Source organism: Phoenix dactylifera, chromosome 1 (assembly GCF_051530095.1).
Source record: "Phoenix dactylifera cultivar Ajwa chromosome 1, Ajwa_hap1_PhDact_Kaust_v1.1, whole genome shotgun sequence".
Classification (NCBI taxonomy): domain Eukaryota; kingdom Viridiplantae; phylum Streptophyta; class Magnoliopsida; order Arecales; family Arecaceae; genus Phoenix; species Phoenix dactylifera.
Genome location: NC_143190.1, coordinates 13,367,682 through 13,395,020, shown reverse-complemented (window position 1 = coordinate 13,395,020; position 27,339 = coordinate 13,367,682). Strand labels below are relative to the sequence as shown.

The 27,339-nt window shown below is 39.0% G+C and overlaps 2 protein-coding genes across 2 annotated transcripts; both read left to right on the top strand.

Moving 5' to 3' along the window:
• Positions 1-1,378: 1,378 nt before the first annotated feature.
• On the top strand, positions 1,379-8,238 carry LOC103697112 (hydroxyproline O-galactosyltransferase GALT6-like). The gene is made up of 7 exons (XM_008778904.5): positions 1,379-2,609; positions 3,062-3,294; positions 3,390-3,677; positions 3,766-3,894; positions 3,994-4,167; positions 6,941-7,048; positions 7,594-8,238. Exons 1-7 carry the CDS (start codon positions 1,736-1,738, stop codon positions 7,798-7,800), a joined length of 2,013 nt encoding a protein of 670 aa, XP_008777126.3. The 5' UTR covers positions 1,379-1,735; the 3' UTR covers positions 7,801-8,238.
• A 4,784-nt stretch (positions 8,239-13,022) lies between these two features.
• LOC103697111 (hydroxyproline O-galactosyltransferase GALT6-like) lies at positions 13,023-18,800 on the top strand. The gene is made up of 7 exons (XM_008778902.6): positions 13,023-14,102; positions 14,352-14,587; positions 14,683-14,970; positions 15,055-15,183; positions 15,299-15,472; positions 17,516-17,623; positions 18,015-18,800. The coding sequence occupies exons 1-7, from the start codon at positions 13,241-13,243 to the stop codon at positions 18,219-18,221; spliced, it is 2,004 nt and encodes a 667-aa protein (XP_008777124.3). The 5' UTR covers positions 13,023-13,240; the 3' UTR covers positions 18,222-18,800.
• The last annotated feature ends 8,539 nt before the right edge of the window (positions 18,801-27,339 follow it).

Genomic DNA, 27,339 nt, shown 5'->3' with positions numbered 1-27,339 from the left:
GTCATTAAAAATTAAATTACTTTGAGATAAAAATCATCAGTAATCTAGAATTATTTTTTTGATCTAAATCTATTTGGATCACTAATCGCCGCAACAATAAAATTTTATGAACTATTGGAAAGAATTCTATTACATTTTTTTTTGGGTACAACGGCAGCTCATATGCGCCGGATATGGGTACAACCAACAAAATCAGAAAAGAGCAAATAACACAAAGACTGGGGCACAAACGCATGGTCACCCCAAATGAATCCTTATGAGTGGTGGGCCACAAATGAGGCCACCCAGTCGGCTGCGTTGTTTGCCTTCCTGTAGACGTGTGTGGCCCATGAGAGGCCATTCTCGTCTAAAAAGCTACGAACATCACGTAGCATCAAACTCAAACTCATGTTGAGACACGGCCCCAGATCCACTCTATCACCATGGCCGAGTCTCCCTCAAATACAATGCGGTCCGCACCTAGCAGCCGCCTTGCATTGATGACTCCCTCTCATGCAGCCCTAAGCTCAACACATACCACAGACATGTCAAAAATCCGCTGGCCTCCCGCCGCAATCAGTCTGGTCTCGTGATCCCTAATGATAAACCCAACACCTCTAGTACAACCTTCCTCATCGACACTGCCGTCAAAATTCACCCGAAGAAAATTAGGAGGTGGGGGCTCCCAAAAGATCTGTACGGTTCTGGACGCTACAGGAACGAATGGAGAACCCTAGATTTCTCTAACTGTCCCAAAGGATGACGGCATCGCGACACGAGAGATCTCCTCCATATGAAGAATGGCCCTATCCGCAACCGACCTCAGATGTACTATGCTATCTACATTGATTCTTTCCTTAGGACAGCGCAACTCAAAATCCAGAGACGGCGACCCAATGCATCTCACTCATCTCATGCGTGCCATCTATTCCCCTACTAGTTAATTAATCATCTAATTATCTAATCAAATTAATCCATTATAAATACTCAAACAATAGAAGAAGCTAAATAGACTATATCTCAACATCCGTTTCTCCCTGTTCCCTTCAATTTTTTTTTTTGAAATCTTATTACTTAATTAACTCGTATCTATAATCTAACACTTTTGGGCCGTTCTTTGTTCATCTCCATCTAATCTGTCTTGTCTTTATATTTGTCTTAACTCCTCTTTATTGCAGCATGACGGACCTTGCAAGGTGTCACCTGTGGCTCTTTACGTAGACTTCAAACCTGCGAGTCCAATGCCTCCATGGCTCTCGAAAAGGGCGCGTGTATTCTTAGTCGGTGGGTACGTGTCCATGTGAAATAGGTATGCTGTTCGGTGCTGGATAGCAGATGGTGTGATTCAACGGTCGGTGTCGCCTGTGTTCGTGTGCTTTGGTTTTTCCTTCTTCCAAACGCCTTTGTAAGCTCTTCTTCGTTCTTTCCTCCTTTGCCTAATATATTCATTAAAATATATATATATATAATTTTTTTTAAAAAAGCCAACCTTAAACGGCTGGCTTTCCTCTTTAGTTCCTCACTCCCCTTCTCCCCTCCTTCCTTATTCGGGGAAAAAATTATTGGGAATTAGGGTTAGGGTTTGGAGATTTTTAGTCTTGTTTCCCTTCGATTTCTCTACTCCAGCTTTGCCGAATTTGACTGGAATCCAGTTAGGGTGAGGGTTTGGGACCGGTTGGGGCTCCGATTTCTTCCACCGATCCCCGATTCTTTTATCCGGGGGGGGGGGGGGGGGGAAGTAGCGGGAGCCGGGACGATGAGGAGATCGAAGCTGGACGTGATGCTTTCCCTCAGCCGGCAGCGATCACTCCAAGTCCTCCTCGCCCTGGCGCTCCTCTATGTTGCTGTCGTTTTCTTCTTCGAGTTCCCTTTTCTCTCCCGCTGGATCGCCGGCGGGGGCGGGGTCATCGGCGGTGGGGACGCTATGACGCGTGTTCGCCACCTCGACATCGAGGAGGCGACGGAGGAGAGGTCCGCCCCCGCAAGACCATCCAGGGGCTCCTTCCGGCTCCCACAGTCTTCCGGCCCCATCCACCCCCGCCCGCCTGCCGATCGCCGGCGTCACCTTCGGTCCCTCATCGTCTCAAGCCTTAACTTCGTGGAATTCAACGCCACTGGTCGCGGCCCTATCTCGGAGCTGCACAAGTCTGCGAGGGACGCGTGGGAGGTCGGGTCGAAGCTGTTGATTGAGCTAAAGTCGGCGCCTTTGTTACCGCCGCCGGCGTCGTCGGAGGGGAATCGGACGGACGAGAGCTGCCCGCACTCGATCGTACTGACGGGGGCCGAGTTCCAGGAGCGTGGGAGGGTGATGGTGCTCCCCTGCGGGCTGACGCTGGGGTCCCACATCACTCTGGTGGCGAAACCGTATCAGGCCCACCCGGAGTATGACCCCAAGATAACGATTCTGAATGACGGGGATCAACCGATCATGGTGTCGCAGTTCATGATGGAGCTGCAGGGGCTGAAGACGGTCGACGGCGAGGACCCTCCGAGGATCCTCCACTTCAACCCTCGGTTGAAGGGGGACTGGAGCGGGAAGCCGGTGATAGAACAGAATACTTGCTACCGCATGCAATGGGGTGCGGCTCAGCGGTGCGAGGGGTGGAAGTCTAGGGCCGATGAGGAGACTGGTACGTTGGCAAAGCCTTTACTTTTAGCTAAATTTTAGAGTCCAATTACTGAATTCTACTTTATTTTACACACTGAATTATCTAATTGTAGAAAAAAAATCCAAATCTTTGTTCAATACAGGCTTTCATATTTGCTTTTTGAAGAAGGGAGTAATCGTTTTTCTTCAATCAGAGTGCTGATTTTTAAGATTTAAAATTTTCCAGGGTGGCTTGTAATATTTTTCAATTCAAATGTGGGGACTGTCATTTCTAGCAGTAATAACTTTCCTCATCTTGTTGACTGGCCTGAGAAGAAAAATCTGTTCGAATAAAGCCCTGATTTTGTTTTTTTCAAAGATAAACAAATCCCTTTCTCTTGGTGAATTGGGTGTTTTAATTCTGCATCTATCATGGGAAGTCATATATATTTCCTATAGAAATACCGGTAACATCTAAGTTGCTTGTCTCGACAGTTGATGGGCTGGTAAAGTGTGAAAAGTGGATTCGCGATGATGATAACCATTCAGAGGAGTCAAAGACAACTTGGTGGTTAAACCGTTTGATTGGTAGGACAAAGAAGGTTTCCATCGACTGGCCATACCCATTTGTAGAAGATAAGTTGTTTGTCCTTACTCTTAGTGCTGGTTTAGAAGGTTATCACGTCAATGTTGATGGGAGGCATGTAACTTCTTTCCCGTACCGCACTGTAAGTTGTGCTTTCAAAATCCCTGGTGTTTGATGTTCTCTGGCTTTGACAAGATGCGTTAGTTGTTATTTTACAGTCTATGCTATTGGACACAGGGCTTTGTTCTTGAAGATGCAACTGGCCTGTCATTGATTGGGGACCTTGACATCCAATCTATATTTGCTGGTTCATTGCCTACATCACATCCTAGTTATGCTCCGCAGAGGCATTTGGAGTGGTTGCCTGAATGGCGGGCCCTTTCACTTTCTGAAGGTCCTGTCGAACTGTTTATTGGCATCCTTTCTGCTGGCAACCATTTTGCAGAGCGTATGGCTGTGAGGAAGTCATGGATGTCTGCCATTAGAAAATCATCAAATGTTGTGGCTCGATTTTTTGTTGCATTGGTAAATTTTAAACCTGTTATTGCAATGCTTCTCACTTTTCTGTTTCTGCTTTACAAACATTAGTTTATTGAAACTTTGTTTCTGACAGAATGGAAGAAGGGAAGTAAATATGGAGTTGAAGAAGGAGGCAGAGTTCTTTGGTGACATTGTTATAGTGCCTTTTATGGATAGCTATGATCTTGTGGTTTTGAAGACCATTGCCATATGTGAGTATGGGGTATGTATTATGTATTAAAATTTTGTTGCTTCAATGACGCTCAATTGCCCGCCTCCCCTACAAAAAAAGTCTCTTCCAACTTTTATCTTGCTCATGCAGGTTCGTGCAGTATCTGCAAAGTATATAATGAAGTGCGATGATGACACCTTTGTTAGAGTTGATGCGGTAATGAATGAAGTCAAGAAAATCCCAAGTGGAAGAAGCCTGTATGTGGGAAATATAAATTACTACCACAAGCCCTTGCGAGAAGGGAAGTGGGCCGTGACATATGAGGTATATGTTCCTTACTAGCTGTACTAAATTTCTCCATTGTGTCTATTCTCATTTATCAGTTTACTTGAGAATCCTTTAGACACCCTGATGAGTTTATACAAAAGTTCTGTGTAACTGCTAATATAGAAACAAATAAAATCTCATTCTTGTTTTTCCTGTATCAGGTAATTACTTGTATCTTTGCTTTTGTCTCAGTTATAGATTTTTCAACTATTTTCATGAAAGAGTATGCTGATTGAAATGTGCTTCTTTAAGTTTAATGTTTTCCTGTTCTGGTATTTATTTGGGATAGGTGATTATTGATTAGGCAATAGGTCATGTAGATTTTTTGCCATTATGTGGTTCCTACAATTATTAGCTGCTGGTGTAAGTATCTTGTTATCGATGTCCCTTGTTGTCATGCACTTTTCTTGTTGAAAATAGAACTTTATCAATTTGAAATTCATGAATATGCTTTTCCATTTTCGAAATAATACATGTATGCCTTGAAAAGTCATTGGAGTAGATGTTGGATCAGCACCATTGATTCTTAACCAACAATTTGTTATATATATTCTCTAAAAGTATACATATTGTCTTCTCTTAAGCATTCTTTTCATCAAAGGTATGACAGCCCATCACTACTTGAGTCCTAACTAATAATAGCATTAGGGTTGCTAACGGCATTATATTCAGGTCATCATGATGCACAACTTGATTTAACTAAATGGGTTTGCAACTTTGGTTTGGTTTTTGCATATTAAAGTGCATATTGTCATATCAAGTTGTGAATATATTTGCTAATTACTATGTTATGGAAGATGTGGAATTGGGTATCACCACCATGATGATATAGAAAGTTAGAAACAATGCAAGACCCTGAAAACTAACATGTTGAGATGGGGAAGGGTGTACATCTATATGCTACTGCACATGTATGAGCAAATTGACTACTCATATAGGATAAATTTGCAACATTAATTTGTACGTCATTAGGCCATAAATTTCTTTATTTGGGCACACAGCATGACAAAAGGCAGCATTGCCAACATGATTAGATTCTCGATTTGGCTCCTGGGCTTACCACTCTGATAAATATTTTCTGGTTATCTGGCTATTGTATCTCAATACTTGTGTGACCATGCTTATGCATTTCATGACTCGTTATCCTTTGACTTGAGTGTTGCTTCATCACATTCTAGAATACAGATATGGGTGTTGGTCACAATGTTTCCAATACTGCATGTTTCACACAATGGTTAAAGCTGCATTTTTATCTTTTAGTGACATTGGTGTAATTTGTTCTCCATCTGTAACCATTATGTAACAATCAACCCTGTACTACTACTTGGGGTTAACTCTATGGATCCTCATTCTGTAGCTTATAAAAATATGGCGAGATACTGTATTCTAGAAAGATTCTTGTGCTTCCATAAGTCAAAAGGTTAAAAGGCTGAGAGGAGGCTCCAATGATTCACTAATGTGTCATAGATAGAGAAACCAAAACCAAAAATTCAAATATCAAGGATTGGTATGGTATTGATGGTTGCTGGTAGGTACAATCCCAGATGCAGCTCCGTACGTGTTGATATTGCCTTGATACAGCACAATCTGACACTATAGGGGCCTACTTTGCCTAACACGTTTGCCTGCCCCTAACATACTGGCTCATGGCTGGTACAGGGTTGATATGCAGGAGATTTCAGCATGTGGATGAAACAGAATTCAAGAAGTGTCTCTAGATGGATGTTTAAGTCAATTAGGCTCTTCTGGCCATTTATTCATTTGAACTGAAAGTTGAAAGGACAAAGTTAAGTTTCATGTTGATCTCGCCTCTCCATAGCATGTGGGTTATGAAATTTCAGGTCTCTAAAACTTGGGTTCTATTTTAACTTAATGTTATTTTTTATTTGGAAAGTGAAAAATTATTGCAACGATATTTGCTTATGTCAGCACATAAACTGTTCTTTTTATGATTTTTAACTTGCATTCCTTTTTTCCCTGGACCATGATGTTATATAACTTCTAACCTGATGTGGGATCTAAAAGCTGTTAATACTTTGACGAAGGAGGTGCAAAAGAAGAAGAGTCTATTAAAATGTGACCCCTGCATAGCATATGTTTTGTGAAATCTCATTATGCTTATATCTAGAACTTGGTTTGTATTTTTGTTACTTGTTCTTTCAAGATAAAAAAATGTAATTACATTTATGGACTTACCAGCTCGTGCATTTTTCTCTCCTTATGATGTAAAGTTACATCATTTTAGTTTATTTGATTTTTCTCTTGGACCATGATGTTTAACTTTTGAATCCATGCAGCTTGCGTTCAGCTAATTATGATGTACTCATATAGTGTGACATATTTTTGGAATATCTTTCATCAAAATATTCATATTCATCTATCTATAATTGAATTATATTAATGTCTTTATCTAATACTTAGATTTCTCTCACACGTTTGCAGTCTTTTGTGGCAACATCGTCCTACTTGTCAGTCACTGATCAATTTTCCTTGCATTATCATTGCTCCATTTAACAACATGCTGCAGTTTGTTCTAAAACTAATTTGATTCAGCTTGAAGAATGAGTCTGTGTATGGTGTGATTTTTATTAATTTATACTTTTTCTGTTGGAAGCAAAAATGCCAATTCTACCAGTTCCTAGTAATCAGCTAGCTAATTGTACTTGTCCAACATCTCAGTGTTCTAAAAATTTATATATCTTTGTCATCAATGCCACTAGATAAATGCATGTTATTTGTTCCTGAAAGACTTCAGCATCTCCCTTTTCAGGAATGGCCGGAAGAAGATTATCCACCATATGCAAATGGTCCTGGCTATGTCATTTCTTCTGATATCGCAAGCTTTATTGTGTCAGAGTTTGAGAAACAGAGGTTAAGGGTAAGCTTTTTTTATCTTCATGCTTTGGACATTCAGGAGCTGTTAATTTTTGTTAGCCAGGCTTAAGACTGGTTGCAACCAAATCTCATGTGTGTGCATAACGTTTTGCATCTGAGGGATGACCTTTGTGATGCCTATTTGAAATCAAAAGGCAAAGTGTCTCCTGTGTTTTATTGATTTCTTTACTATTTAGTCTATTAAACGTGCCCTCTTGCCTAGGAATATGGGTTTCTGTACTCACTGCACAGCTCTCTCTCTCTCTCTCTCTCTCTCTCTCTCTCTCTCTTCTTTTAAAGTTTTAGAACCTTTCTGGTTTCAATAATTGGTTTACTTGGTATGCCTTTGAAAAGTAACAAAAGAAGACAGAATTGTGTCCATGAAGAGTGAAATATCTTCCTTTTGGTGTCTTCTTGGTTTCTTTTGCCATATACATAAATTGGCATCAAGTCTAGTTCTCCCAGACTCTTTTAGGGATGTTTTTGCAAATGTTACTACTATACATGACGGTGATTAGGTTTTTTAACAAGAGATTGCATATGATGCAGCTGTTTAAAATGGAAGATGTGAGCATGGGCATGTGGGTCGAGAAGTTCAACACGACAAGACCTGTGGGATATGTCCATGACATTAAGTTTTGTCAATTTGGCTGCATAGATAATTACTACACGGCACACTACCAGTCCCCGCGGCAGATGATGTGTTTGTTGGACAAGTTGCAGACAGGGAAACCTCAGTGCTGCAACATGAGATGATACCGATGGGAGATAGCAGAGTAGAGGCAAAGATTTTGCAGTTCTAACAGCCATTGTACATTTGCTGACGATGATAGACATGGGGCTCGTTCAAGGATGCCTTTACAAATTCATTTATTATTTCTTCTTCTTCTTCTTCTTCTTCATCTTTTCTTTCATTTTGGTGGAGGAAGGTTGGTGGGGTGATGGAAGAACTACTCTGCTGCTTCTGTACATGTAAAGAACACAGAACACAGCTCTCGTTACTTCTGATGCCTCTGGTGGTCGTTCCCATGATTACGAACAACCCATCAGGAACAGAAGGGCAGTATGGCATCTCGTCTCAGAATTCTGCAATGTAATTTCTCAGCAGCACAAGCTAGAATGCGATGCTGCAATAACCACATTGGGTTTTGGTCCTCGATTCAATGCATAACTGGGAATGCAGAATTTTGGAAATTTATGGTCTAATCTGCATTTTTCTCATAAATAAGTCTGCACTTCCCTTTGTATTTCGGAACATCCAGGTCGTTCATGTCATCTGTGACCACCTAATTAGTAGTTTTATTTAGCTGCATTAGGATCATTCTAAATGCTCTCCTAGATATCGTAGGCAGGTGAGCTCTCGGTTCTTACACCGAGCACATCAGTTACCTGCACTTTTCGAAGAAATAATTGTATCCTTCAATCCAAATCTGCGGCGCCGAAGTGTAATACCGCACATCTAATACCAATCCATGCAGTATGAAAATGAGATTTTGTGAGCAAGTTCTGAGGTAAATGCCAAGTTAGCATTCTGGAAACCATATCTTTTACCTTCTTCTTTGCTTTCTGTTAAATCACTAACAGAATATGACTTATCTGAAAGCCAAAGTTTTTGTAATCTTTACCCTGTTTGTATGTTGACGGCCAGAGGACGTAGACTTCTGAATTACAGTTTTTTTTTTTTCTCTCGAATCTGATAACGTCAGAACCTTCCATTGTTTGTCTTCTTGTTTCCTTTTTCTTTTAAAATTTTTACTTGTTCGCATTCTCCTTCCTAGTCGTCTGGATTTACGTGCTATTTCATATTAAATTTCAGTCTATATTCGTAGCTTGTATGTCGTGGTCCTTCCTTCAAACCAAGTTCTCTCACCTTGGGGCCCACACAGCCCACCTTTTGCCCTGCAATGGCGCCGTACCCGTTTTTCACCCAATATTTCTGATCACCTTCTGCTTGTTTTCTCTCTTTTTCTCTGTCTTTTTTGTATTCCTTTTCTTCGTGCAGTATTTGTTGACTTAGATCTTCTTATTGTCAACCTACAAATTTATCACGTATGTTATCCTTAAGGTCTCAATCTTCTTGGAGGCTTGTACTTCTTCCTCTTTTTGCATCTTCTAGATTCAATAATTGATAGCAATATTGTTCTGCATTATTTTTAATGAAGAATTAATTCTTGGTATGAGGAATAAAGGAAATTATTGTCAGTCTAGAGTGGATTATGTACTCAAAATTTGCTGCAGTGAAAATAACCCCTTTTCCCTTGACTATGATACCCTACCATTGTCGAAGCATGTTAGATGGTGTGGTTCGCATGGTTGGTTGGAGAACAAGCACAAAATAAATGTAGAGAATATACTAGTTTTAATGCTTTAATGGAATTTATGATTATTTGGATTTTATCACAAAAGTCAAATTACTTTCTTACATTTTTACATATTTATATATTTATTAAAGGTAAAATGGTAATTGAAGAGAATATGGACAATTTTTTCCACAGTTTAATTATATTCTAACATTTTGATGAAATGCAAGGGTGTGTGTCTCATGGCAGTTTCGAACCCAATTTGTGGGTGCTTGGCAAGAAATTAGGAAGAGATTTCCTACTTTGGGAGATATTCCTCATTTATTTCGCAATCAAACACCATCTTGGGATTTGGTTGGTTGGGATTGGACATAGAGTCAATGGCTAAACTTTGAGTAATTTTATTTCGTGTGGCTAGAATGAACTCTCAAAAAATCTTAATCTAGCAGCATGAATGTTAGCCAGCAAAACATCAGCACTTTTAAATATAGTCAAGTATATTTATTATTTTTGCAAATATTATTTCTCGCCATTTTTGAAGCTACAACAGCAATCTCAAAACTAATTTTGGCCCCTTCCCCCCCCCCCCCCCCCCCCAAAAAAAACAAGGGAGGCCAAACGTAATTTGACATTGCTCAACTTTTCTCCTGAAAAAATGTTAAACGTAATCTGGATTCCGTGCAGACACAATCGCACTTGTTGGTAAAAGGTTTTGCCCAAAAACAATGGTTTTAGACTCCTCAATGGAAGTTAAGAAAAGGACACCGGGCCAGTGTAATACGCTGACAATTTAGAGTTCACATCATTAGTTCTCTCAATCACGGCTGCTACGCTAATCACGAATAGAAAAGAACTTGAACTCTTTGACAAATGCAATATATACTTTAGTTTAAAACTTATAAAGTTAAATGTGTTATAAAACAAGTATATATCTTCTGCCAAAAAGAGGAAAGTGTAACCTCCACTGCAGAGAGACACCATGGAGAGAATAATACTAGCGAAATCTAAAATAAATAAATAAATATAGGAGCAAATTGATGTAGCTTGTGCCTTTTTTTCATTAGCATGATAGCAACATGCGGTACTAGCTGATACCATGATGATAAATAAGTAAATAGTATAAATTAGTTGTTGGTAGATTTGTCTGGATTCACCAAGTATTTTCTTATATATAGAGATATCCGTAATTTCTTTTAATGCCTACCAATTTCTGAAGTGGTATTTAAGTAAAACCCATATATCACAAGTGTTAAAAAAAAATTTTCAACCGGACAATACCAAAGGAAAATGGAAGAATAGATTTTGAAACAACTCTTGTATTCTATCAATTTCTTTTCAATTTACCTAGATGTTATTGAAGAGAAAAGTTTTTACCTAGATGTATGAGGCAAAGTTTTAGACTCTTTGGAATTCTGCATGAAATTGGTGGGAGGACAGTGAGAAATTTTACTTTGCATGGCTAAAATGAACTCCCAAAGAGTCTAATCTAATAGTCATGAAGGCCTATCAGACATCATTCTGGTGGGTTTCTTTGGAAGAACCAAGCAGATATTCCTTACTTTCTTCGCTAACTTTCTTTTTTGATTTTATTGACCGCACTCCCATGTGTGTTGTGTGAGGCACTGGTGCACCAAGAAAAAAAAAAAGGGCCCATCAGAAGAACATTAGCATTTTCATCATTTTTGCTAATATTTCTGTCATCATTTGCAGGACTTCTCCACCAAGGTCAAAGCTACCGTTGGCCCTTTCAGTAGGCAAATAAAAATTGTATTCAAGTTGGTGGGTGTCGTCGTAGAATCACGAGAACTTCGAGATCTTATTAGAGGATGGCAACTTTGGATTGGTCTGATGGCTATATGGGCGCGTCCAGTGGCATGTGAACTAAAAAGTTTTGACGTTGGCATTGCTTAACGTAGTTTGGTACCCTTGCATTCATAATTTTCACTTGCGGGTCAAAGGTTTTGCCGAAGTCAGAATGAAAAGGATACTTGGTCCGCGAAGTACATGGACATCCGAAGTACATTTTATCCGAAGTAAATTTAGAGTTAACGTCATTAATTTACATTGCCTAAGGTCGAGGTGATTCTTTTGGGATTAGCTTTCTAGTTTCTAGAACTTTTTATCAAGTAAATGATCTGAAATAGGCTGCAAATTACATCTCATATTTCATACACTTGAAATATCTATATATGAAAGCTGGACAACCTCAAAAAATATACTGCCAACTTTATATATAACAACTCAGGACCTCACCCAAAATGGCTAATTGGAAGGTATTATTTGAATTACTTGATCCTATATAAGTACTTAAGATCTATCCAGCGAATAACTGATGTGAGACTAAATACACGCCTGCACGGATCCTCACATTATATCTCTTCTCTCATCTCTGTGGTGGGCACCTACAATATTTCCCTCTTTGGATGCATGTTAATTTTGTCCAATGAAAAGCTTGCAATAACTCTATCGATTTGATGCAATATCCAAGAGACTTGATTAACCTTGTTCAATACTGAAAAAAGATTAAAAAGAGAGCCATTTTTTTTCCACTATAATAATTTGTGTGTTATATAAAAGAGCCATTCACAAAGTGCCCATGCTTTAACAAAGAAAGATTTTTTTTTTTTAAACTATACGCAAAATAGAAATATCATTAGTTCTGACTAAGTTTTGGATGATTGAGATCCATATCAGTTTACTCATTACAAGATTAAATATATAGAAAAGGGTCGTATTAATGAAATCTAAAAAAAAAAGTTAAATTTAGAAAACAATATAGTATTTTTTTAAATGATGCATCTGCGAACTTTTTTTTAAAATATCTACTAATTTCCTAAACCGCTATTTCTACCGATAAACTAATTACATGAACTTGGGAGAATTTTCAAGGAGAGTGTTTACTTAAATTTTTTTCTATCAATTTTTTTTCCCAGCAGTTATTTTAAAAACAAAAAAAATAACTTTTCTGCCTCTCACGTGCACCACGTGTGACAGATTTTAGTTACGTGCGGCAAAATTGTGGACTTGTCCTACGCGGCAAAGGACGTCTTGTGTGTAACGTGGCAGCTGGCGAACTCTCGAGGAATCCAAACATCTCTTTATTTCAATTTTTTAATTTCCAATCAATCAATTCGGACAACGGAATGCTCCCTTCTGCCGCGTTGTATTCCCTATATTAAACTATTAAACTATTAAACTATTCCATATATTCTACTTATTTCCCCGTTATTATTATCGCCCACCACTATGGAAGCTGTCATCGAGCCCGGTCCACCTTTCTCCCAATATCCGGTCTAGCTTTCAAACTTCCAAAGCCAAGTCTACACGGTTTTATGAAATTTTCTTCATTGCTTTATAATTCAACCACCAGCTTTGGAAATAATAAAAAATAATGAACATAAAAGTTTTGGACAAAGATATCTTGCAAACGTTCACAAAAACGGATTCGTGTCGAGAGAGGCAGGAATTTATTGGGCATCTGTCGGCGTGGCAGGATTTTATTGGATCGTTCTTGTTGTTTGATGTTGTGTGTTTAGCACTGAATCTCACATGGTTGGTTTCCTTTTCTTCGTTGTCTTGTAAGAATACTAATAATAAGATTCACTTCAAATAAGAATTAAAAAAAAACGATCAATTAAATATTCGAAAAAGGCCGTCCTCAAACGGCTATTTTTTTCGCTTGTTTTTCTTCTCTCCTCCATTACTCTCCCCAGCTCCCTCTCAGCCTTCTCGTCGTCTGCCATTACTCCAAACTTCTAGTTTGGATTCGGATTAGGTTTAGGGCTGGGGTTTTCTTCGTGTTCTTCGGTCGATTCCAAGTTCCGATCTCCCAAATCCGATCAAATCTGGTTAAAAGATTGGATTTAAAAGATCGTTTTTTTTTACTTCCTTCCTTTATGCGCATCGAGAAGATGATCAGGAGAGTTGAGGATGTGGTCTCTTTCAGCCGGCAGAGATTTCTCCGTATCCTCCTCGCCCTGGCTCTTCTGTACCTCGGTTTCCTTCTCTTTTGGGAGCTCCCCTTCGTCGCCCGGCAACCCGGGCCGCCCAGCGGCGCCACAGGGTTCGTCCCTGGCGACGCCATGGCCCGCCTGCTCCCCCTCGACAGCGAGGAGGAGACCCAGGCGAGGTCCGCCCCCCTCCGCCCCTTCAAGCGCCCTCACCGGCTTCTCTCCCCATCCTCCGGCCCCCGCCGCCGGCGGCGGTCCCCCATCGTCTCCGGCCTAGTCTTCATGAACCCCAACGACACCAACCGCGGAGCCTTCTCGGAGCTCGACAAGGCGGCAAAGGACGCGTGGGAGGTCGGAAGGAGGCTCTTTGAGGAGCTGAAATCTGCTCCACCGTCGGCGGCGGTGCCGGAGGGGAATCGGGCGGAGGAGAGCTGCCCGCATTCGATCATGCTGTCAGGGGCGGAGTTCGAAGAGCGGGGGAGTCTGATGGTGCTCCCCTGCGGCCTGACGCTGGGCTCCCACATCACCGTGGTGGCGAGGCCCCGCCCGGCCCACGCCGAGTATGATCCAAAGATATCAACTTTAAAGGAAGGGGATCGGGCTGTCATGGTGTCGCAGTTCATGATGGAGCTCCAGGGGCTCAAGATCGTCGACGGAGAGGACCCACCGAGAATTCTCCACTTCAACCCCCGGTTGAAGGGAGATTGGAGTGGGAGGCCGGTCATCGAGCAGAACACTTGCTACCGCATGCAGTGGGGATTGGCGCAACGGTGCAACGGAGCAAAATCCAGAGCTGATGAGGAGACTGGTACGCCACAAAGTTCCCCATCTTTTACAAGCAAATTTATGCACCAAATTATCTAACTTTTGAAGCAAAACATTCAAATTTTCGAAAAAAGAGAGAGAATCCTGCTTTGTTGTAAAGCAAAGCAGGGGCTTTGAACTATAATTGGTGTGTGACTATAAATTTTGCAAGTAATAATTTTAAACATATACACATTTTGATTACATGAAGTTGTTTGGATTCTGAGTTTGATGTGTGGAGCTGCCTTCGCAGTTGATGGGATGGTGAAGTGCGAGAAGTGGATCCGTGAGGATGATGATAATCGGTCGGAGGAGTTGAAGACAATGTGGTGGTTGAACCGTTTGATCGGTCGGACCAAGAAAGTTTCTGTCGACTGGCCATATCCATTTGTGGAGGACAAGTTGTTTGTTCTAACTCTTGGTGCTGGTTTGGAAGGTTACCATGTCAATGTCAATGGGAGACATGTGACATCGTTTCCTTATCACACCGTGAGTTACAATTGACGCTTTCTAATTGAGCTTATTTGGCTTCTATGTTATGCAATCTTGGGTTCTTAGCTAATGTTCATGGTCTTGTTTTTCAGGGATTTGTACTTGAAGATGCAACTGGCCTGTCTTTGAATGGGGATCTCGATGTCCAGTCCATATTTGCTGCAGCATTGCCCACATCACATCCTAATTTTGCACCACAAAGGCATCTGGAAATGTCTGCTCAGTGGCAGGCTCCACCACTTCCTGATGAACCCGTCGAACTTTTCATCGGAATCCTTTCGGCAGGCAACCATTTTGCTGAGCGAATGGCTGTAAGGAAGTCATGGATGTCTGCAGTGAGGAAATCATCAAATGTTGTGGCTCGGTTTTTTGTTGCCCTGGTAACTTTTGGAGCTTCTTCAATGTGCTTCGAGTTGTTGCATTTGTAGTGTAGAAGTTCTAACTGATGCAAACATTGCGTGCAGCATGGAAGAAAGGAAGTGAATGTGGAGCTAAAGAAAGAGGCAGAATTCTTTGGGGACATTGTCATAGTGCCTTTTATGGATAACTATGATCTTGTTGTTTTGAAAACTGTTGCCATCTGTGAGTACGGGGTAAGTGAAGCTGCACTCTACTGAACTTTGAAATTCAGTTATTATGGTCAGAGTTTTGTTAAGTTTTTTAGCAGCGAATTATTGTTGAAACCCCTTCTCATGTTTTGTAACACAGGTTCACACAGTTTCTGCCAAGTATATAATGAAGTGCGATGATGATACATTTGTTAGAGTTGATTCAGTGATCAAGGAAGTGAAAAAAATTTCAGGTGATAGAACTCTGTATGTGGGAAACATGAATTACTACCACAGGCCCTTACGTAGCGGGAAATGGGCTGTGACAACTGAGGTATATATTTGCCACTGCTTGTTATTATGTCAAGGATTTGTCTCAAATTACACTTATGAAGTTTACTTTATGGACCTTTGTGAGAAACATATACCAGGTTCTGCATTACCAATAAGTTTATTACATCGACCCCAGTGTCCCTTTAAATTAGAAATATACAAGGTTCTGCATTTCTGATATTTGAAGAGGATATAAAGTCTTGTTCTTGTTGACTCTTTCTATTGGGCCTTCAAGTGACATTCCTTTTCTGCATTTGCCATGGTACCTTTTCCTTTTAATTCATGAATGATCTATGCTGTCTTTGTACTTTAAAATATTAGTATGTCTCATTTTTTAGTGTTATGTGCACTTCTTGGGATGTTAAGGCAAAGATTTGATCATGATTTCTGTTGCAATCTAGGTAAAGTAACCAAATTGTGTAAGGACCTGTCCGAGCGTGTGTTTAGTCCCACATCGGCTATGCATTGGGTAGATCTTGGGTTACTTATATAGGGCTAAGGAAATTAAATAATATCTACTGACTAGCCTTTTTAGGTGAGATCCTGAGTTGTTATAGATTGATCCTGCCATTGGAATGTATCTTCTTTGTCATGCTCTTATTTTTTAGTGTTATGTGCACATGTCACTTATTTGGTTTAGGTGTCTTATATGGGCAAAGCTTCTCTATATTTTGTTCATCAAAATTTATGACTTGAACATCCATGCTTCCCAAAACATTAATGCAGCCTGCCTTGATTACTGGTGCAGGCGCTGCTCATTATATTTATTCTTTGGTTATGTAGCCTTTACAAAATGTACATGTTGGCTGGCTGAATGTGTATGCATGCAAAAGAAATGTTAGTCTTCCTCAAAATAGGAGTACTTATTGACTAAAGTAATAGGATTTTTAAGTGCATCTTGTCCGAGATGAGATTTTTATCAATATCTGTTACCCTGTATTGGTATCCATTTTCTACATTTGCTGGCTGTATGAGGTTGAGTTACAGTCAACACAATTAACTATAACATGGTAGTTTAAAAGCATAATAGGTTCCCGTGATTTTGTATTTAAGACCTACTCTTCATATGATAGCATGGATTGAAGGATAAACGATTTGTTATTACGCCATTAAACTGCACGGCATATGCACCTAGTGGTGCATCACAACAGGATAGACTTGTAGCCAACAACTGTGGCATTGGCTTCAGAATACCATTGTACTCATCTACCATTTGTAGGTACTTGTCTGGTTTTATAGATATAAACAACCTGTTGATTAAATCACATTTTAAGAACTCACATATTGTGACATAAATGTTATCTTGTCACCAATATATGATTGCTAGTCTTGCTTGATAGACCTGCATGCCTCACAAATCATAGTCTATTATATGCGTCATCGAGATGATTTGTTTAGATGCAGTGGTCCTTGCTATGGCATATCATGTGATACCTCATCCATGATATCTAGTACTGGGGTTGTTCTTTCTTATTCTTTTCTTTTTCTTCGAAAGTAAGAAACTTAGTTTTGCATGTAATTAAATTGGCGGATCCCTTACTGTTTACTTATGCTTCAAAGCTTTTTTTTTTTTTTTATTTTTAATCTATGTTGTTTTGCTCTTAGTCTTTGCTGGTTGTTTGATGAATAGCATATAGGTGAAAAAAGCATCTCGTTTATCATCTCTTACTTCAGTTTCTGGAAGCAAGCTAGTTAGCAGTTTGTGGTGACCTTCTAAATGTTCAAGCATCCTTTTTAGTTTTTACTCTTTTCATCGCCACAACATCTAATAACACTGCATATGTGGATGAGCTTGATATATTCACATAACTTATGTTATTCACTGTGTATCATAGGTTTCTTATTGTCAACTTTTTGCAGCAGACTTGTTAGTATGACATCATTTTACTGTTCAGTTTTCATCTACTCTCATAACATGCGATTGTGCTAAAACACGATAATCTGGGATGCCATAGATGAAGTATGCTGATAACACTGTATCAATAGTGCAACCATATACGAATTCCTTTTTTGCTTTTTGAATGATTCACATTTTCTTTTTCAGGAGTGGCCGGAGGAAGTCTACCCACCATATGCTAATGGTCCTGGCTACGTCGTATCATCTGACATTGCCCGCTTTATCGTGTCTGAATTTGAGAGTCATACAGTGAGGGTAAGATCTGTTGGCTTGTTATTCATTCATTTATCCTTGCTTGGTAGGATAGTTGCCTCAATACATACGAGAACAGCTCATTTGGTGGAACCATCTTGCACATGGAGGGCTTAGCTCAGCTGAATCCATTTGGGATCAGAACTGGCAGTCCCTCTTTCAAGAGATGTTTTCATCTCTTCCATAACTGGCTAGGTTGTATGACGCATCTAAAACTAACACCAAAAGCAGATGAAGATCAAGTCAATGCAGTAAGGGGAAAGATTTTTTCCTATAATGGCCAATTTTTCTAGCAACGTTTTGACATCTTTCAATCTTTTGAACTGCATAAATATTGAGGACTATATAACTTGGCAACAAGGTTTCTGACAAGAGAACTGTGCATATTTTACAGCTATTTAAAATGGAAGATGTGAGCATGGGCATGTGGGTCGAGAAGTTCAACAGCTCAAGACCTGTCACATACCTCCACAATCTCAAGTTCTGCCAGTTTGGCTGCATAGATGATTACTACACTGCCCACTATCAGTCCCCTCGGCAGATGATCTGCCTGTGGGACAAGTTGCAAGCAGGAAAACCTCAGTGCTGCAATATGAGATGATACTGACGGGAACTGGCAGCACAGTGTAGCAAGTTTTTTGCAGTTTTAGTGGCACCTTACATGAGCAGGAAAACCTCAGTGCCGCAATATGGGATGATACTGATGGGAATTGGCAGCACAGCGTAGCAAGTTTTGCAGTTTTAGTGGCACCTTACATGAAATTAAGGCCTTCTTGGAGAATATGAATGGGTTGCCTCTTTAAGTTCATTCTTTAATTCTTTTATCCTAACTATGGGGGAGGCTGTTCAGTTGCTTGTCTGTATGTAAAGTGAACAAACAATAGCTCCTGCTGTGTATTTTGTTGGTGGGGTTGGTGACTATGAACACTCAAGGTTCACGAAAATATGGCAGCTCCCACTTCAAATTCCTTGTGTGCAAGTCGTGCGACAACCCCAATGCTATACTTCTTGTATGATCACATCTTGTCCAGATTCTTGATTGCTTTTTATACATCTTGTAAGGTACAAGATCAATGAGACGTGTTTATGCTTAATGATCACTTATTCCTTTTTGAGTTGTTTCGGAAATGGTTCCATCATGTATGACTGCTTCCATGTAAGAAATTTCTGCTGCACAAAACACTTGATTGCATTTGGGTGTTCGAAATTTTCAACAAATCTCATGCTCAAGCGTGCGGTTTGGCCTTTATGGGGGAAGAGCTGGCTGCAGGGTGTGATCAGATTACAGGCTTAGTTTAAGGTAGGTGTTGTGACCATCACTTCTACAGCCTGGAAAAAATTTTAAACAGGTTTGGCCTAATTGGTGAGCTCTGCACTTAACTGAGACATGGCTGCTTTGAATCTGGTATTCTATGCAAGCTTGGATTGTCAAATATTTTCCTTTGTTTATTAATATTTGCAAAACACTTTTCTCTTTGCACTAAAGTTTGCACCTGAACTGTAAAGCCTACATTACTGTTATTATAATTATTACTATACAAAGGCTTATTTGAACTTCTCTGTCTCCACGTCTAAATGAATTCACAACTCTCAGGACTCAGATATTTCCTTCTTTCTTTTCCTTCCGATCTCGTTTTTTTTTATCTTTCACTTTTCTGCAACTATCCAATATTTAGAACTTCTTTCCTTGCAGGTTCTAGTAATTTTTTGAGTCTCATAATGTTATATTTGTAACTTGTTCTATGTTAAAGGGCTGTGGCCTATGGGGATGCTGAATATATCTCTTGTGCATGTGAGAGTTGCTTTCTAGAGAAAGAGAAGAGAAAGGAAAAAAGGAGAGAGTCAAATGATGTGTTGCTTCTCAAATTTTAGATATTTTCTTACCTATGTTGTATTATGCAAACAAAGTTTTGAATTTTCAAATATTATATGTAATTTCCATTATTTTGTCAATATATTTTTAATTAATTTTAAAATGTTTTTATATTTCTAAAAAGATATTTAAATGGAGCCGTACTTGTTATTTCCTAAATAATCAATTCTTTAGTGTTGGTCTTCTTGGCATTCTTACAAAATAAATCAGGCCTTTACTTTTAATTCCTAAAAGACAATAATATCATTGAGAAAATAGTGGACATATAATGTGATTTTATAATTTATTGGAGTAAAATTCAGTAATACTTATTAGAAACTGCCTCACTATAAGGGTCTTCACTAGAAAATGGATTATTAGATATCATGAATTCGGCATAGTCTATAAACATGTTGTTATTGATTGCCAAGGAATACTAAAATTTTTATTATTTTTATCTTGCAAACTTTATTTTTATATCTTATTCTCTTTTTTGCCTAATGTGCATTGCATTTGTTGTTTTGATTTTTTGTTTTAATTTATATTTTACCCTGTTTGAATGTTGGGGTTGGTCGTCAGGGGGACCATTTCAATTCCATTATTTTTTAAATGTTCAGGACAATGTAAATCATCTTTTAGGGTGAATCTATTATCCTACAAGATGACGGATAATGAGATCGGTGGTCTCTCATGATCCCTTGAGTTTCTCCCTTCCATTGCTTCTTGTCACCAGCTTGAGTTTGTCCAACAAGCACCTTAATCAGATGTCCAAAGGGCTTTTTTTTTTTTTTGTTTGAGAAATATCTTGGGAATTTGTTGACCTCTTGATCCTTTCAACTTGTTTCTATGGACCTTGCCACCTATCTGATTGATAAGCTGGTTTTCCATCCAAACAGTCTCCTATCAAACTTGATACTCCAAGTAGGGGTGGCAATCGGGCTGAGTCGGATCGGATATGGATCGGGTTAAAAATTTATAAACCTAAACCTGACTTGTTTATTAAATAGGCTAAAAATTTAGATATGAATCCAGCCTATTTATTAAACAGGTAACATGATTCAACATGCATAATCTGTTTATTAAGCAGGTCAAGCAAGTTAAACGGGCTAAATAGGTTGAGTGGATTTTTACCAGGCTAAATAGAATTAAACGAGTTAAATAGATTAAGCGGGTTGGGTTATACATGATAAAAACAGGTTGAGCACATTTTAAATAGGTTAAATATACCTTAAATGTGTTAAATGGGTCAGATGTTTGAAACTCGAACCCGATCCAAATGTTAAACTGGTTAAACGGGTCGACCTATTTATGACCCGAAGCTATGTAGTCCAAACCCAAATTTGCTTATGGCAGGTTGAACATAGATCGGGTTGATGGATCCGATCACATTTTACCAGTCCTAACCTTAAGCCTTAAAACCATCTTTGATATGAGCGTGACCTGCAATAACCAATCCCCGTCAATCAATTTCTTCCTTTATGGTGTCTCTTCTTCTGAAAATCCTCCTCAACTAACTGCAGATACACCGGCTCCTGATGGGACCAATGTCGTGCAACATGGGTAGATATTTTGTTTGAGAAATATCTTGGGAATTTGTTGACCTCTTGATCCTTTCAACTTGTTTCTATGGACCTTGCCACCTATCTGATTGATAAGCTGGTTTTCCATCCAAACAGTCTCCTATCAAACTTGATACTCCAAGTAGGGGTGGCAATCGGGCTGAGTCGGATCGGATATGGATCGGGTTAAAAATTTATAAACCTAAACCTGACTTGTTTATTAAATAGGCTAAAAATTTAGATCTGAATCCAGCCTATTTACTAAACAGGTAACATGATTCAACATGCATAATCCGTTTATTAAGCAGGTCAAGCAAGTTAAACAAGCTAAATAGGTTAAGTGGATTTTTAACAGGCTAAATAGAATTAAACGAGTTAAATAGATTAAGTGGGTTGGGTTATACATGATAAAAACAGGTTGAGCACATTTTAAATAGGTTAAATATATCTTAAATGTGTTAAATGGGTTAAATGGGTCAGATGTTTGAAATTCGAACCCGACCCAAATGTTAAACTGGTTAAACGGGTCGACCTATTTATGACCCGAAGCTATGTAGTCCAAACCCAAATTTGCTTATGGCAGGTTGAACATAGATCGGGTTGATGGATCTGATCATATTTTACCAGCCCTAACTTCAAGCCTTAAAACCATATTTGATATGAGCGTGACCTGCGATAACCAATCCCAGTCAATCAATTTCTTCCTTCATGGTGTCTCTTCTTCTGAAAATCCTCCTCAACTAACTGCAGATACACCGGCTCCTGATGGGACCAATGTCGTGCAACATGTGATGAGGCTGGGGTTCTGTCTTGAGGCAATATTTTTCCAACTTTATGATGTATAAAAAGTTTGCCCCTGGTCGTTCTTCCATCTCAATATAGGAGTGCAGCATAATTTTTTTTTTCTAAGCCAAGTGCATTTTGAAGACTGCCTTGATTTGTGTTCTTGGCAACTTGACTTCATGCTATCGCTACCTCGCTAGTAAGGTAGATGGTGATATGCATGGCTTAGATTATCAATTGGCTGATTCACTTTGATTGCCAAAAAATATTTACCGAGTTCGGATCCACTGCCGTGCAAAAGTTGCACCGCAGAGTCCTATGGTACATAGATAGCCACCACATTATCCATTTCAAAGATGTAGGGCTCTTATTAATTCTTGGAATATGATGAGACATCATTAGTATGATACATGGTATGTCGTGGTGATGAAGATGAGCTATCCATCTCCGAGATGGATGTTGCGGCAACCATCTACAGTGGTACAGGATTCTGCAGTGCAAAAGTTGCATGACAGAGGATCCAAATTTATGTTTATCATCCTTCTTTGATGGAAATTTGAAATATTTTCTGGCACTTCCGTCTCTCCAAACTATCCATCATCTCTAGCTATATGGATGCATTGGTTAGCCAACTATGCTTCTATTTATGATGGACATCAATTTTGATGAGCTGGTTTCAGGGTTGGTCGAGTTCCTAGTTTTTTGATAGCAGCGGACCTAGTTCACCAATAAGATAAATGAAATTAAAAACATCTTTCTCACAAGTATCCATTAAGTTGGCTAGACTCTATCTTCTCTGTATCAAGTTAAACTTCTATTTTGTTAAAAAAAATAAAAGAGTCTAAAAAAGGAGAATGTTTAATAATATATGGAAAGGAACAAAAATCATATAGACTGGGCACTAGAGAATATTTTATAGAATGGGACCCTTGTTTTGCCATATTTTTCTAATGCACATCTTGAAGAGAAAACTCAAAAGTTAAATAAGAATAAGACTCTTGCTACCAACGGAGTCCATCAAACTCATAACTTTAGAAAAAAATAAATAGAAGATGATTAATTGCTTGGTATATATTATTTGGCAATGTAGTGTAAACTGATAAAAATTATATTCTGAAAACTGTATATCAATTTATCTGAAAGTATGTATTAGATCACTACTAGGTGTATATTAGATAAGCTTACAGTATATATCAGAAAGTCAACTTAATTTATGTATATATTAGTATGTATTACCGGCCATGTAGTATGTATTGGTAAATATAATATTCTAAAATCTATGTAATAATTTATTTGGATATGTGTATTAGGTTGCTAGATAACTAATTTGCTAAGTATGTATTATCTGACCATGTTGTACATCGATTTACCTAAACATGCGTATTAACTTGCTAAATAATTAATTTGCTTGGTGTATATTATTTAACCATATAATTTGTATATATATTTTTTTTGTTCCCTTCCTTCGTTTAGGTCCTCTCAATTGGTTAATGCCACCCACGTCTCTTGTACTATATACTCTATGTGGTGATCCAAACAGTTGATACGATCGCATCACTCTTGATACAAAAGCTAGCTAATTTTGTAGGTGATTTACTTCGTTGAATTTAAGGTCCGAATCGTGCATTTTATTATAGTGCCAAACTCCATGTTGGTGCATCAAAGAACCAACATTTCTCTATCCATCCACATCAACTGTCTAAATAAGCACATTGATTACAAGAAAAGGAGAAATCCTCCCTTTGCAATTAATGAAAGTTCAGTTCAACAACCCATTGAAAAAGCAACATAGGAAGAAAGTCGGGGATGAACGCCAATTGGAGCTACTTTCATGCTAAGGATTCTCGCGACAACAAAAATATTTATCCACTAGACCTAGGCCAAAGCTATGCCTTTAATTTCATCAAAATGGAAGATATTATTTAAATTTTTGGCAATTCAATCATAAATACCACAATTATCCTGTAGACAACCTCAACTAGACTTAGTTCTATAATATCCCCTACTCCATATACTTAGGGTCCACATTTGTAGCGACCTAAGACCTACATAAAGCAATGTCTCTGACTCCACAACGATCAACTTATAGATAGCCTCATATAATCTTCTGCTATAGTATCTCTTAGTTTATATAAACCATAGATGTGGCCTTGTACCTATGTGGGTCTTATTCCAATTCATAAGTGCATGGCCCTATTCAAAGTAGTCAAAGTAATCCACAATAGGCCTAGTAATCTTGTATCATGTACAAGAAGATTAAAAATGGACAAGTCTATACTTCTTACGTTACAAGAAAGACTTGCATGTTATTTTTTTTTGCTGAAAAAAAGGGGAAGGGGGGAGGAAGGGACAAGCTCACCCCCGCGTAGCAGTCTCCACTGGGCCCCCACCCCGCAAGAAGAATGTTCGATGCGGGCAGAAATGACCGTGTGTTGGGCACTCCGGCCGGTTTTACTCATACCTTCCCCATCCGTGGGCCCGGCTCGGTTATACCTTTGGGCTTCGGCACGAATACCACGTGTGAGTACATCACACATGGTACCACCGAGGCTACCAATAGAGCGATACGTCCTTTCAGACCCCGTGTCCGAGCAGGGAGCATTCGGTCTCCACAATTTAATCGACACCTGTGCGTTTCGAATTCGGAACCACTTGGTTGGAAGTAAGGCCACGCCTCGGTTACTGTTTGGAAAAGGATGGGCATCCATATTAGACTTTGAATTGGGCATTCTTAAAATCCCCATTCCGACTCATGAGGAAGAGAGTATACAAACGATCAACCAATATTCAATGCAATCATGCATCATGATGTCGACAAAGCATGGAAATCATGATTTCAGATCTTTTGGACGTTGATATTCTCAAAAAAAAAAACTCAGATTCCATATACCATCAAAATCACTGCAGATTACGGGGATCACAGACCTTGTGTATTCTGTTCATTTAAAAGCATGAGAAGCAATAGTGATGCAAGGTTGGGTGAATAGGTTTCACGAATGGGGAATGGGGTTGGGTGGTTGGTTGGCAGTTGAGATGAGGCAGCCACAAGTTGCACTGCCAATTAAACAGGTTTGGTGCCAACATTGGGGCCCATACCATTACCCAAGAATCAAACAAGAAGTTGATTGGTGCACTTGAGTTTTATCTAGGGTTTTGCTATAGTACACTTTACATGTTAGTGCAACAAATATAAGAAATAAACAAAAAAAGAAAATTACAAGTAAATTTATGTTGGCTGTTCATTTGAAATTGGAAGGCCAAGTTTTATTATCAATTAGTAATAGCAAGTTTCTAGTAGAAGTTCATGTGGCAATTATATATAACCATGTAAGGCATGTTTGGTTGGGCGGAGTTGGCCTCTGGAATGAGGATGGAATTCTATTTCCATTCCAATTCCGAAGGAGAATGGAATGCTTCAATTCTCTAAAATCCAATTCAGACTCTCATCTAGTATTCAAATTCCATTCCGATTTTAGCCACGAACAAAACACGTTGAGGAATATAGCCATTTTGTTTTCTATTCTAATTGATTCCAACTCTGATTCCGGTTCTTCTTCTGGTCGCTAACACGGCGCACCCCTAAGGTATCGAGGATGTCAAAGTTATACAGCTTTCTCAAGATTTGATTTGCCGTCTTTCTCTAATGTGTGATTTGAAAAGGTGCTGCAGGGATCCAGATGATGGCAATGAGGTTTGATTTTCAATAGCAACCATTTATATATTGTACGATTGAGTAGATTGGATATATTGTATATCGATCTATCTGTATAATACAAGGTACTGCTTAGTCATGAACTGTGGCACAACACACCTACAATTGCTGCTCAAGAATCACAACTCTCCAATTGAACTTGGAGCTATAAAGTATCCTAGATTTTTCAATATTTTCTCTACCATCTTAAATAATTTTTTTTTTTTTTAAATTGATATCTCAAATCCTAGTAATTTATCTCAACTTTGTTGTTGGCCAAGATTTTGAAATGTCCCCATATGTTTATCAGTCAGCCTGATCATATGGTTGATAAATCAACAAGAGATGGACAGGCATGCAAAGAGGATGGATTACAACTACCACCAATTATACCATGCAAACAAAATGTAGAAGGATTTTTTTTTTTCCTTTTTCTAATTTCATTGAGAAAATGAAGCTATCAAATTAAAACAAGAGTACAGAAGAGGGAGTAGTGTCCAAACATAGGGAAAAAAAGGGAACATTGCAGGCTCCACCAATTTGTTTTCATGAGCAAAACATGCACTAAATACTAGAAATTACATTAATCAAATATCGTAGCAAATAAAAGGGGGATTCTCGTAGTTTATTGTGATTACGTACTCAAAAAGCAAAATATTAGATACATGATGTCTATGAGCTGTTGAGATCTCTAGGATCCTATTGACGCAACCTACCTGATTTGCCCAATCCATTAATTGTACACCACGAAAACTAAACTGTGCACAGATTTCTTTACATCATTGTCCAGATTATGGTAATTAGCAACTAACTTTTAACTTCAGCAAATAATGTCACTATTCCATCTGCATCCTCCATGCAGGAATCCAAACTTTGAGTTCCTTCAAACCAAAAATCTGAATCAAATTGGCGACCTACCCAATTAAAGGGGTTAGTTTACCGTCATGTTGATGTTGTGATAAAAGATATGCCTGGTTGGTCCTACACCTATAGCAAAAAGAGCCCTGAAATCTTGAGGAAACAAAAAAAAGGTAGAATTAATTAATTCTCATTTTTTTTTTGAAGACAAACATCCACGGCCACATCTCTATCTCCTGTGCAAGACACTTCCTGTAGAAAATCGGACAAACATAAGCGGCTCCCCTGGTGTGTGGGGGGCCAGAAAGGCATTCATTCCAAGCCCCGAGAACACCCAAGCAAAGGATGTCTATAAATTGAACAGCCCTTATATTTTAACTCCGTGAAACAACAGCAGAAAACGATCCATTGCCGCCGACAGATCAAAAGAATGCAAAACATCCCATATTCAGTTCCAACAAACCCACAAGCTCATCTAAATCAGCAAACTACTATGTACCAGGGGACCAAATTCTGCTGCGATTAATTTCGTGTCTCGTTATTTACTCTAATTAAGAGTAGTGCTTCAATTTTAGGTAGTTATTTACTCTAATCAGTCATCAAGTATGGCAGTGAGTGGTCCTGCACTTGGTATCTAGTTGTCTATGTGCTACAAGTTGCAGTTGGTTTGGCTATGATTTGCATCTATAGTACTTATAACATGAGAAGAGATGGTGCAGCTATGCTTTCTGGGTCCATGGGTCTTGTTTGTATCTATGTTTATGGGTACGATGCTGCCATCTTGGTCTTATCTAAATCTCGCTCTCTTTATGGGTACAGCAGCTTGTGTCGAGAGCCCTCAATTAGATTCTAAAACATAATTTTTCGTTGTGACGTTGTCTATAATTTATTAGCACCTTAATATCATCAATGGAAAGTGATAAAAAAAAAAAACTACTTAATTTATCCTCTTTCCGTGGGATGAGTTAGCGCTAAA